The 12,855-nt window shown below is 42.7% G+C and overlaps 1 protein-coding gene across 2 annotated transcripts in view; it reads right to left on the reverse strand.

Moving 5' to 3' along the window:
* The window catches only part of LAMA3 (laminin subunit alpha 3), a 190,226-nt gene that overhangs the window by 134,180 nt on the left and 43,191 nt on the right, over positions 1–12,855 (reverse strand). The window contains exons 5-7 of one of the 2 annotated variants that reach the window (XM_073331377.2): positions 10,093–10,263; positions 6,363–6,460; positions 3,140–3,255 (exon numbers count right to left, since the gene is read on the reverse strand). The exons of the other annotated variant lie outside the window; for it this stretch is intronic. Of the exons in view, the coding sequence (XP_073187478.1) occupies positions 3,140–3,255; positions 6,363–6,460; positions 10,093–10,263 (385 nt within the window). The remainder of the gene's footprint in view (positions 1–3,139; positions 3,256–6,362; positions 6,461–10,092; positions 10,264–12,855) is intronic. 2 annotated transcript variants of the gene reach the window in all.

Below are 12,855 nucleotides of genomic sequence, written 5' to 3' on the forward strand. Positions count from 1 at the left end.
CTGATGCAGCAAACCCAGAGGCTATGAACTGCCAAGCCTAGAGGTGCAGGGCTCAGTCCTGGCAAGTCCTAGCACAAATTAAATACTGCCTACTTGAATCTCTTCATCTTTTTCACTGAAGAGGAAGACAGGAAAACTCTCTCCAATTTAAATAACTCAAGGAGATGAAGACGATATTGGCTTCCTCCTTTTCCACTTTCATTTGAATATTAAGGGATCAGTGACCTGCTTAAATAAGAATATTCCAAGGAAATCTTCCTAGAGGATTCCAGTGGTTCTGCATCAGACTTAGTGGGGGAAGTCTCCTTTCCTCTAGCCTGGCAACTAGGCAGAAGGGCAACCCCACAACTGTCTTTGCGACAAAGAGGTTCCTTGCAAGGAAAACCCTAGAAACAAGGGCTAAGGACCCTAGGTCTGCCCACATTTGCTTTGTGTCTCAGCAAGAGTTACAGCAATAATCCTATTAAAAGGAGTACATCCCAAGAACAATGCATTCTTCCTTACCCAGTCTTGCTATCTGTTTGTATAGTTAAAGAAGTGGATTCTCTAGATAATCCTCCATATCCTGATATTCCTCTTATTCCTCATATCTAAAGGGCAGGGCCGTCCTTACCCATACGCAAAGTACGCAACTGCATTGCGAACCAGGAGATTTAGGGCACCAAATTCCCTGGTGCCCTGCGCTGCTGCATACTGCTCCAGCCCCTGCCCCGCCTCTTCCCCAGGGCTCCTGCCCCCGCCCCGCCTCTTCCTGCCCCTGCCCCTCCCTTCCCGCCCCTCCTCCACCCCAGCCCTGCCCCCACTCCCCTGAGCTCTGCAGCAGGGTCAGGCCTGCACTCACTGGCAGTGAGAAGTGCAGCAAACCGGCCCTAGCCACGCAGCCGGTGAGTGCTGGGGGGTGGTTCCCCCGTACCTCCCAAGCCAGCCCCGCCCCTCCATTCCCTTCCCTTCCCCCCCCCCCGAGGCCTGGGGCCCCACACCCCCCCCCGGGGGGCGGTCTGCATAGGGCCCCAGAATATCTAGGGACGGCCCTGCTAAAGGGTCTCTGGAGAGGAAACTCTTTCCCTTCTAGAGCGTGACATCCCTGCTGTGAAACAACCTGGATGAGTAAAGTCATGGGCCACTTTTTGTTGTGCTGACACGAACCAGAGCCTGAGCTTATGGGCTCAGATCTGATTTACAAGCTGTGCCTGAAGAGCCTTTGTAGCTCATTTTCCAGTCCATACATGAAGTTCTTCAAGAAAACTAAACAAGATTCAGAGGGAAATAGCTGGGCCAAAAGCTGACAAAATGGCTGGGCCATCTTTGGTTCCCCTGCTCTTAGAAAAAGCAGGAAGGTAAAGGAAAGTGTCAAAAAAACCCTCAATGTTATTAATGGCCAAAGGCTACTGGAATCCTGAGCCCTCTACTATGTCTCTTACTATAATGTCAAGTTACCTCCTTTGTTCCAAGTAATGGCACTTTTACCAGCAGGTAGGTAAATACCCTTCACACATCACAATACAATTTCTTGAAGTTTTGACTATTTGCTGAAAAGTACAATATTGTGGACGGATACAAAAATTTGCAGGTTTGGCAGGTCTCCCAGTCTCCCACTGATTTTTCTGTAGGAGAGTTGGGAGTTCCTACAAGGGATACAGAGATTTTGTGAAGACTTGCAAGGTTGCTCTAAACTCCTGACTTACAGGCTGTAAATGAAGGCTGTCTTCAGCTAGTGAGTACTATCCTCAGTGAATAACTTAAAACAAACACACACTTTCAGGCTAAAAGGATCCCTTTTTCAGTTAGCAGTAGATGTTAAACATTTTTGGCTCAGAACCTTATGAATTATAATGTATTCACTGACCAAGTCATAACATGCCTAGTTTCTATCTACTGCTTCTACTTTTTTTTGTCTGCCATTTTTACTATCACAATTTTGGCAGATCACCTCTGAACTTTGATTAAAATAAAACCGGTTCTTATTTCCCACTTCTTCAATGATATAAATATACATCTACTTGACACTCTAACAGGGTTACAACTTGAAGTCACAACAACTGCCTTTTGGCCTGCCAAGATGATATGAGAGAAGAGAATCCTGTCTATGTTCAAAAGAGGGGAATACACAAAGAGAGCAAATGCTATAATCACCTTAGCTACAGTTTTCATGCCACGTGGTTATACAGAGTCTATGGCGAACAGTACAGCCTCTTCAAGACCCAGAAAAGGGCCGTAGTGGTCATGGTTCCCCATGTCCCAGTTTTCTTAACAAAAGAATGAAATGTTTGTCTGAAATGAGCAAAGCTTGGCTGCAAAGGAGCTCCCCCGTAGGAGCTCAAGGAAAAGAAGACAGAATATCTGCATCCATTTACCAGAGGCATATGTCAAGAGACCAGGTTACTAGAAAGGGTGACTGGTGTTGCTCTGAAGAAAACAACTCTTCACTTCCATCTATGTAGTTTTGTTCTGAGTGAGCAGATTGAAGATCCAAGAGTCTTTTGAAGAGACTAGATTGTGTGCTGACACCCTTAAAATAAGAAAGCACACCTCTTCCCCAAAAGAGGGTTTCCCTTCTAAACTACCTGTTTTACAAGAAAAAATTTTCAACTGGGCTACGTCACAAATCCATGTACAGTAAATAACTCTGATTCGCTTTCCAACTCAATACAATGTTTCCTCACTAAATATAAAAGGAATACGGATCTAAATGCACTGTTATGAATATTTCAGTGTTCCACTAAATGAACTTGGGGTTCACCAAAATTAGGCTTATTGTATCAGGCAAGGTAGTTCTATGGAAGTTTCCTTCTCCTCTAACCACCCCCACATCACCAGTGCTCAAAATCTAGGGGTTGGATTCAAAGCCCTGCTGGGCACAATTTAGAAAAATGCTAATAAATATGTAAATGGATTCAGCCATATTCCTCCAGGGGGGCAAGATTCTGGGCAATCCAGCTAAAGGGGAGGTGTGAAAGAATGGGAAGGTTTGAGGCAGTGCCAGGCACCTGCAATCTCTATTCTGCTGGGGGCTTTGCAGCCACTCAACACAGCTCTGCTATTTTGCGTGAACATGTATGTGCTGGAGGTACCTCCCATTTCTATATCAAAATCTGTATGAATTGTCACCTTTAAATTAGCATATTTTCATGCTACTCACATTCACACTCATTTGCGTTGTTGGCAGTTGCAGGTTGCCATTGTTTCTGATTATATCCAGGGCAGCAGCGATCACAGGTTTCCCCACAAGTGTTATGCTGACATTCACACTGAAACCTGGATATTGAAAAGATTCTCGTTTAATTGAAATAGGATTTAAAACTATATATATTTTTCTTATTTTACCACAATCCAAAATTTACTTCTAACATGAAAATGGCAAGACCAAGTGTAAAGGGGACACAATGTAACGCTAAACCCTTTCACAACCATCCTAGCATTCCTCACAATAGAGTATCTCACTCACATCATTTTGTGCTTTTTAGCACAAATGATTTATAGAGGTCTTTTGTAATTGGATTAAATAAACAATGGCTTAAGAAACCGTATCCTGAGAAGATATTAACCCAGGATGATATGCCATAGTTGCAAATATATCTTATTTTAGCTCTTGATCCAAGGCTCAAGCTTCCTGTCCTACACTATATCAAAATGTTTGTTACCGTTACACTCTGGACTCAATTTTTCATTATCTTTTGTTAAAAAAAATTATTAGAGCTTTATAATCTACTATGATGGGGTGACCTTCCCACACCGGCTCTGAGAGAGTTGAATTAGGCCAGGTGAGCCCAATCAGTCAATTAAACTGAAAATAGGGGAGATGTAAGTTGTGTGGAGGGTGCTAATTAGAAGGAAGCTCACCTGTGAAGGAACATATGGGGCTTCTATAAAGCCAGGCATCACAAGTGGCAGAGAGAAAGCTGCAGTTTCTATCCCTGAGGTAAGGGAGAAGGAAGGGGAGACAGAAACCCATAAGGAAGGGTTTACCTAGTAGGCCTAAGAAAGAGGGGTCTGACTAAGAAGGTTGATGAAGGAGAAGCTTAAAGAAGCACGGGAGGAAGTAGTCCAGGGAAGAGAGCAGTAGGTTTGCTGAAGACCTGGACCTTAACTGCTCACTATTGGGCCATGGACTGGAACCCAGAGTAGAGGGCAGGCCCAGGTTCCTGATACGGCTTGGTGCAGTGAACGGGAAGACTACTTCAGTCACTGTGGGAGTAACATAGTCAGGGCTGCAAGTGTGATGACTGCCTGATGCTCCTTGAGCAGAGAGACTTTGAAAGACTCCCCTAGAAGGAGAAATCACTATGACCTGGCTGGAGGGCTGAGTCACAAAGAAGCCATACCACAAGAGGAGAGCTGCAATGATGGAAGAGAAGAAAGGAGGGGCTGAATTGGGCAGAGCTAATCCCCAGAATTGCCAGAAGAGGGTACCACCCCAGCGGTGACTACAGTGCACCATTTCACATATCTAAGAGTGTAACATCAACTAGTTCATAAAAATAATGCAAACTAAGGACTATTAGATCATCAGAAATAACCCAAAGTATAAAAATTAACAGTCATCCTCCAAAAGGAAAAATTTTGAATTTATTTTGACTTAATCAAAGTGCCTATCTAAGGGCTCAGTCCTGTAACCACTTACTTCAAAGTCTGTAGCAATAATGAAGGCACTTATGGAATACTTAAGGTAGTGGTTCTCAACTCTGGTCCACCGCTTGTTCAGGGAAAGCCCCTGGCGGGCTGGGCCGGTTTGTTTACCGGGCCGGTTCGCCGCTCCAGGCCAATGGGAGCTGCAGAAAGTGGCGTGGGCCAAGGGACGTGCTGGCCGCCCTTCCCGCAGCCCCCATTGGCCTTGAGCGGCGAACCGCGGCCAGTGGGAGCTGCGATTGGCCGAACCCACGGATGCAGCAGATAAACAAACCAGCCTGGCGCGCCACGGACTTTCCCTGAACAAGCGGTGGTGGACCAGAGTTGAGAACCACTGACTTAGTGGTATCTACACATAATTTATATATATATATATATATATGGAATTGTTTTTTCCCTTGCTACAGAAGGTTGTGCTTTTTCCTTGATATTACTATAGTCACCAATTCTAGTCAGAAAAGGTATCATATAGATGGTCAAGGGGATTAGTAATAGAATCTAGTGCATTAACTTTCTTGTTGGGATCTTTCAACATAATGTCCAAAAGTCCTGGTGTCTGACTCTTATCTCAGTTATTCTGCTGTAAAGCTGGAGTAATTTCACTGAGATGCTGGCCCATTATAGAATCATAAGACTGGAAGGGACCTTGAGAGGTCATCTAGTCTGGTCCCCTGCCTCATGGCAGGACTAAGTATTATATGTGGCTGTTCGATGGCTTATGTGAAATAAATTGGTGATCTCACACCAGGTTCTCGGTATCCAAAAGAGGTGAGTTTAACACAGCAGTTCCCAAACTTTTCACTAAGGTGACCCATCAACTGAAGTTATGTTCCTGTGTTCAACTGCATTTTGTATTTTTTTTTTGTGACCCACCATTTACATATATACACCTTCTGCCCTAGCACAATCTCCACCCCCACTAATCCTGAGCCAGAGAGAAGGGCGGGGGGCAGAGGGAGAAGAAAGGGATGAGGCGACTGGTGAGTGATTTAGTTGGGGATTGGTCCTGCTTTGAGCAGGGGGTTGGACTAGATGACCTCCTGAGGTCCCTTCCAACCCTGATATTCTATGATTCTATGAGCCCACCCTGCACTCCTCACACAGTGGTGGCTCCTGTCTCATGGGGCTGGGCCCAACTCTCTTCTCTTGGTGCATGAAGTCACAATGCCACTGAGGTTTGCCCTGGTCACCCCTCCGTCATGATGGAGGGGCAACCGGGCAAAACCTGAGTGGCACTGCAATCCCACACAGCAAATCTCAACACGTGGAGCATGGAACCGGGCCCAGCCCCATGGAACAGGAACCGCTGCCACAGGATAAGTGCAGGGTGGGCTCACTCTCCACTACCCTCCACACCCTGGGCCTGCCCTCCACAGCAGCCTAGGAGAATGTTTATTTGCCTAGGGCCCCATGACCTTAGATCTAGAATCTTTCCACAATCCACAGGTAGGTGGAGACCCACCTTTTGGGAAATACCAGTTTAACACACTATTGAGTCTAGCAAAGCCGCATTTTAATTTTAAAAAGACCTAATGCACACTCTTTTATTGTTAAACTTAATCAACACAGAATACCTCTCAGCATATCTTCATGTATGCCTTACCACACTCTCACTTTAAAAATGTTATAAAGAAAACTATAAGACATCCTTATTTTATCATTAAAAATCGTAATTTGAAAATACCTCTGCATTGGTTTATAGTCTGTGAAATGAGCATGCTGCTCAGTTTACTTACTGGTACAGGTTTTCAGCACTTTTTGCATTACAGACTTCAGCATGACCATTGCAAACACATCGTCCACCAATACTGATGTCCTTTATGCTGTAGTAATACTGTAAAACAAATCAAGAATTATGTGTACATCTTTCCTTTGCCTGTAGGATGGCGGCCACAGTAACATCAGAAAATCATTACTATCTCATTAAATCTTGCTTATCAGAATATTAAACAAACATATCCACAAAGGGCCTGATCCAGCTTTCCTGAAGTCAACAGCCAAACTCCTACTGACATCCATGTTGCAGATCAGGCCCAGATTCATTAATCAAAGCCATTTCACACTAGCTCAGTGTTACCCACTGAATAGATACCGCACAGACAGTGGTATTTCACCATTCCCCATGCTGTCTTTATAAAGTGTCCTGGCTGATTCTAGAACCACAGCCCCTGGAAGTAATAGTTCAATCTCCATTCCCAATAAGTTGATGACCTTTCTGCTGTGTAACTGCCAACAATGGTGCCAGTTGTGATGGTGAGCTAGGATCATGCCAAGGGAACTCTAGGAACTGAACTGAGCCCACCTGCTCGCTTGCAATTATGACTGACATGACCTAGATTTGAACTAGTGACCTAGAGTTGAAAAGCTTCATATCTCACCACCACTCCCTGCAGTCATTCAGGCTGTGGCAGATAACGATTTAGTCGTTTGGACTGACAGTGTAAATACCACTATTTATAGTAACTTCTGAGTACATTTAAGAAACTTAAGAGCAGATTCTTCACTATGCTCAGTGGCAAGGGAAGGCTGCAAGGAGCCTGTTGCAGCTCCCTGATCCTCAGCTACCTGGCCCCAGTGCACGGTAAAGGGGCAGCTCTAGTTTATGCCAGGCACAGCTGAGCTATCCTCTACTATGTCCTCTCCTCTAGTCCACCTCACCCCGAGATGTTCTCTGCCTCTCCTTACGCCAGGAGAGGGGAGATGGCTGACAGAGAGCTCCCTGCATAGGGGTACTCCTCCATTGCCCCTCTCTGGCTGCTTGCAGGCTACATTTTGCCACATGGGTGCAATAAATTGGCGTTAGTAGACCAGAGAATCCAGGCCATATTTTTACTTCCTGGAATAGTTCTATTTGGATGTACACATTCACATCTAATCACATCTAATGTGGTTTATTATTATTCTTCACACACACACCCTCCCCATGCTTTCAGCGTCTTGGTCAAAATTAAAAATGGTCCCTGACACTTTCTCTGGCAGTATCTCATCATGTGTTAGCTCCATAATGATTACTTGTAACTCAATCTCTGGTTTCTTCCTACTTTGTGGCATTACACTGGATTAACAGTATTATGCCCAAATTGTCAGAATTCAGATACCACATTGCTTGTGCTGCAGATAATTTTCAACCTTATGAAGTCAATGCGTAAATTGAGGAAGTATGGCAGTTCTTTGTACAGAAGGAAGGGGATGGGCTGGTTTGGTTTTGTTTATACAGTAGGTTTAACACAATGACTCTCTCCTAGAATGCTGAACTACTGCTAGTTTTCAAGGGCATCTGATATGAAAAGTCTTGACACTCTCCCTGTCAGCAAGTTAATGAAACACATTACCTTATTACCCCTCCCATATGTCCTCTCACCATCAAATTTGACTATTTGATTACATCAGGAAGAGTTCCTTAGGCTGAAGTTATGGTGTTTGGCAAGCAGAATAACAAGTACTGCATGTATTTTAGCCTGTAAGTAATATCTTAAATAAAATCCTACAGCTGCACTTAAGTCTTACATAATGTACGCTGCCAAGCAACTGGAATGGGTAAGTATTTTTTTGTTGAGGAGACCCATATGTATTTGTACAGTCCTTAGCCAAATGGCACTGACTGGAGCCTTTGGGTTCTGTTGCAGTATAATTGATAGGTAAATAACCACATTGGGTCAAGAAACTCTACAAATTCCAATGAAAAGAGATTCTTATGGATTATTCCATCAAAGAGTCTGCCCCTCTCTTATTTCCCCACAGAATGGGCAGCGGACTTCTAAGCTGTGGCACTTCCCGGGGGTACCCAGGGTTGAGACACACTTTGCAGGACAGTGGGGTGGGAATAGGTATTGTTTCATATTCTCTGTGTATATATAAAGCCTGCTGCAGTTTCCACGATATGCATCTGAGGAAGTGAGCTGTAGCTCACGAAAGCTTATGCTCTAATAAATTGGTTAGTCTCTAAGGTGCCACAAGTCCTCCTTTTCACTTTGCTACCGTCTTCTCTTAGTGTGAGGAAACCTTGTCTGTGCCTGCCATGGGTCAGCTCCCAGCCATGGGCAATACAAACACTTCCCCCTAGACCTTGCAGGACTCCCTGTCAGCCTACAGGCCTGCAATTGGCACACCCCAACCCTCAATCCAAGCATCTCCCTCGGCCTCCAGCCCCTGGTCCACTGGACAGTCACAGTATTCACAGATTGGCTGCTTCCACAGAAGCTGTATACCCCACCTTACCAGTTTCACCTTGGATCACAGCTCTGCTAACACACAGCACTTAGATATGTTTATAGTGAAATTAAGTTCATTTAACAAAGAGAGATTCAAATAATAGCAAGCAGAAGTACTGGAAACAAATGGTTACATATGAAATAAAATCATATCATGCATTCCAGAGATTTGACATGAGTGTATCTAGTTAATTAAGTCTTGTAGAATATTGCTCATCCAAAATCCTTGCAGCGCTTTACAGCAAAGTTGGCTGTGACCCATCTTTCATGAGACATTTCGTTATCCATCTCTTAGGGGACAAAGGGAATAGGACCTTCTGATTATGTGAAAGGTGGATCCTCCTAAAGAGCTGGAGTTGCTGGTCATGTGATCATAGAATATCAGGGTTGGAAGGGACCTCAGGAGGTCATCTAGTCCAACCCCCTGCTCAAAGCAAGACCAATCCCCAATTTTTGCCCCAGAGCCCAAAATGGCCCCCTCAGGGATTGAACTCACAACCCTAGATTTAGGAGGCCAATGCTCAAACCACTGAGCTATCCCTGAGAAACTGTTTTAGGCAAAGATATCGTTTGCTAGAATTCAATTTCTGGCACTAGAAAGTGTTTTTCTTTTGTTTTAAAGCATACCTTTCTCTTTTTCTCTTGCTTAGTATCACATAAATCTCTCTTGGTTAATAAACTTATTCTTAGTTTTTAATATAAACCATCTCAGTGCTGTTATATTAAAGTTAAGGCATGCATCCCCAGCTGAACTAACAGGCTGTTGTATATTCTGCCTCTCTTTGAAGACAGGGAACTTGGTTAATTTCTGTGAGTGTCCACTGAGAGCGACTGGACACTGCAGAAAGATGTCTCTGGGGAACTCAGGAACTGGGGTTCACTGGATATTACCTGCAAGGCAAGATTTAGACTGACAGAGACTCAAGGGGTTTGCTAGCAAGGCCAACAGATTGGCATGGCAGGGAGCTGTCACACAGTTTAAGCTCCAGCAAAGCTCTTTTGCTAATGCAGAGAGGTAACACAATGGCTTACAGTTCTGGGTGCCCTGAGAGCACCACACTCCCCTCTACACAAACCACACAACTCTGATCTGTCCCAACTAGCTTCCCTCTGCAAGTGGAGCTGGAGGGGATCATCAGGACCATATCCATTTTTTGTTGTGGTTTTGCAAACTAAAGACATTTGTGCCATTCCATTCACTGTAATGGAATGAAGGGCAACTGTTGAACATCCATTTATGAAAAAAGTTACTTACTCTGCGGGTTACAGTGGGGTCCCGTTGAGCTTTGGCTATCAAGTGTCCAAGAAGGGTATTGGTTCTGAGAAAACGCAAGCGGATGTTTGTTGCCTTGGTAAATTCCCTAAGTATGGGAGAGTGAGTGAAGTTTTTTACTCCTGGACGACCATTTACCAAGGATACCACAATCTAATAAAAGAGCAAAGATCTTTTTGTCAAAACATAGGAAACAGTTAACATCAACAGTGGGGAGCCATCCATAGGGTTCGATAATATAAACATCCAAAACTTTACAGATTGCTCATTTCTAACCATGTCTAGTATTCAAGGGAGTAAGGTTACAGACTCGGGCCTCTAAATTTCAGTGAGAAGTAACTCTTCTATTTAAAACAAAATTTAAATGCTTTAAGTATATAGTATAAGTGTCTGTAAATGCTAATACAGGCCATACTGCTCTGATTTAGCAGGATGCTCCAGCAATCATAGGTTCTATGAAAATATTCACAGCAAAACCTGAATATTGAAAAAATTCCCATTCACTTCAGGCACAATTTACTCATGTTACATATCCTGGTCTTCAAGAGCTTCATGTGTCTTGAATGAATTACGTCAGAGAGTACTGAAGAGATACATGTAATTTTACAGAAAACAACAAAAACAAGTCAGTTCCTAATACATTACTAACAGCAATGATGTCCATAGGACTTTTACCTAAGTAAGAACTTCAGGATATTGCCCTTTTACCAACATGCATTCACTTTTGGGTTAAGGCACAAAAATTCCTGGAATACATTTCAGTTAATAGCTACAGTGCCTGAGAGTATGTTCATGTACTTTTGAAAGTGAGTACTTTCCTCACTTACAGACAGCCCCACAACCTGAAGCAAATACTCACCAGCAACCACACACCACACAACAAAAACACTAACCCAGGAACCTATCCTTGCAACAAAGCCCATTGCCAACTCTGTCCACATATCTATTCAAGGGACACCATCATAGGACCTAATCACATCAGCCACACCATCAGAGGCTCATTCACCTGCACATCTACCAATGTGATATATGCCATCATGTGCCAACAATACCCCTCTGCCATGTACATTGGCCAAACCGGACAATCTCTACGCAAAAGAATAAATGGACACAAATCAAAAGTCAAGAATTGTAACATTCAAAAACTGGTCGGAGAACATTTCAACCACCCTGATCACTCAATTTCAGAGTAGTCACAATTCTCCAACAAAAAAACTTCAACAACAGACTCCAACGAGAAACTGCAGAACTGGAATTAATTTGCAAACTGGACACCATTAAATTAGGCTTGAATAAAGACTGGGAGTGGATGGGTCATTACACAAAGTAAAAACTATTTCCCCATGCTAATTTTTCCCCTACTGTTACTCACACCTTCTTGTCAACGGTTTGATATGGGCCATCCTGATTATCACTACAAAAGGTTTTTTTTCTCCTGCTGATAATAGCTCACCTTAATTGATTGGTCTCATTACAGTTGATATGGCAACACCCATTTTTTCATGTTCTCTGTATATATATATATATCTTCCTACTGTATTTTCCACTGCATGCATCCGATGAAGTGGGTTTTAGCCCACAAAAGCTTAGGCCCAAATAAATTTGTTAGTCTCTAAGGTCTCCTCGGGTTTTTTTGGTTTTTTTTGGCTGAGTACTCAATGTTACTTTAGAATTTCCCTCCAGGCGGGAGCAGGTTTGTATAATAATTCAAAACAAATGCTTCAATGCTCTTATTATGAAAAAGAAATTGATGCCAGCATCCCAACAATCATAAGTGAACCCTAAATTAATAAATCAGAGTGTGTGTACAACTGAGCAAAAGCTATTTATTTGTTTATAACTGAACTGATTTCAGATACAGTTTATAGTAGCCACTTGGAAACATGTAAGTACATAAGATTGGATCACTGAAGTTTCCAATTACAACACAACTCCTTTAGAAAAAGTCATACACCATTTAACAGGGGATAATGCAACAGGATTCTAAAAGAAATTAATCTGAAAATCCATAGAATTTAATAGAAAATGCTAATCTTTCTATAAGTTTTTGGACCACTCTGTAGAAATGTTCATAGACCAATATAAATCAAAACTGGAACACTGGATCCAAATCCCCAAAACTTTCAAGAAGTTTGGATCTGGATACAAGCTTCATCACAAGCCTCTCTTTGTAGTGGCATGTCACATAACATTCAATTCTAACAACCATGAATAATGAGGAAGTTTGGATTTTGATCTGACACAGGCCTCCAATAAAAGATTATGTTGGAAAGAATGATAAATGCAACCACTAATAAACATTCATATAAAGGGAATATAAATCATATTTCCTAGTGGTAAGAAGCATCTTTCTAAGCCAAAGCAATATGACCTGTGTTAGCTTTTACAGACACACTTATATTATACTATACATTTACAGCATTTTTCTTTTTTTTAAAATAGAGTTACTGCTCATTGAAATTTAGAGGTCTGATTCCGCAACCTTTACTTCCATCAACAATTCTCACACAATTAGACCCATTACAGTCATTGTGACTACTCAGAAAACAAAGCCAAATTTTTCATACTTGGATGCCCAAAGTAAGGCACCTAAATTATATTCATGAAGCTAAACAAATGGCCTAAGTTCAGAAGTTCTGAGCACTCATTTCTCATTGGAAGTTGTGAATGTTCAGCACATGTATAAAAATTAGGACATCTTCTTAAATGCCTGAATATGGATTTACATACCTGATGGATTTACAT

This window comes from Lepidochelys kempii, chromosome 2, assembly GCF_965140285.1.
Source record: "Lepidochelys kempii isolate rLepKem1 chromosome 2, rLepKem1.hap1, whole genome shotgun sequence".
In the NCBI taxonomy this organism is placed as follows: domain Eukaryota; kingdom Metazoa; phylum Chordata; order Testudines; family Cheloniidae; genus Lepidochelys; species Lepidochelys kempii.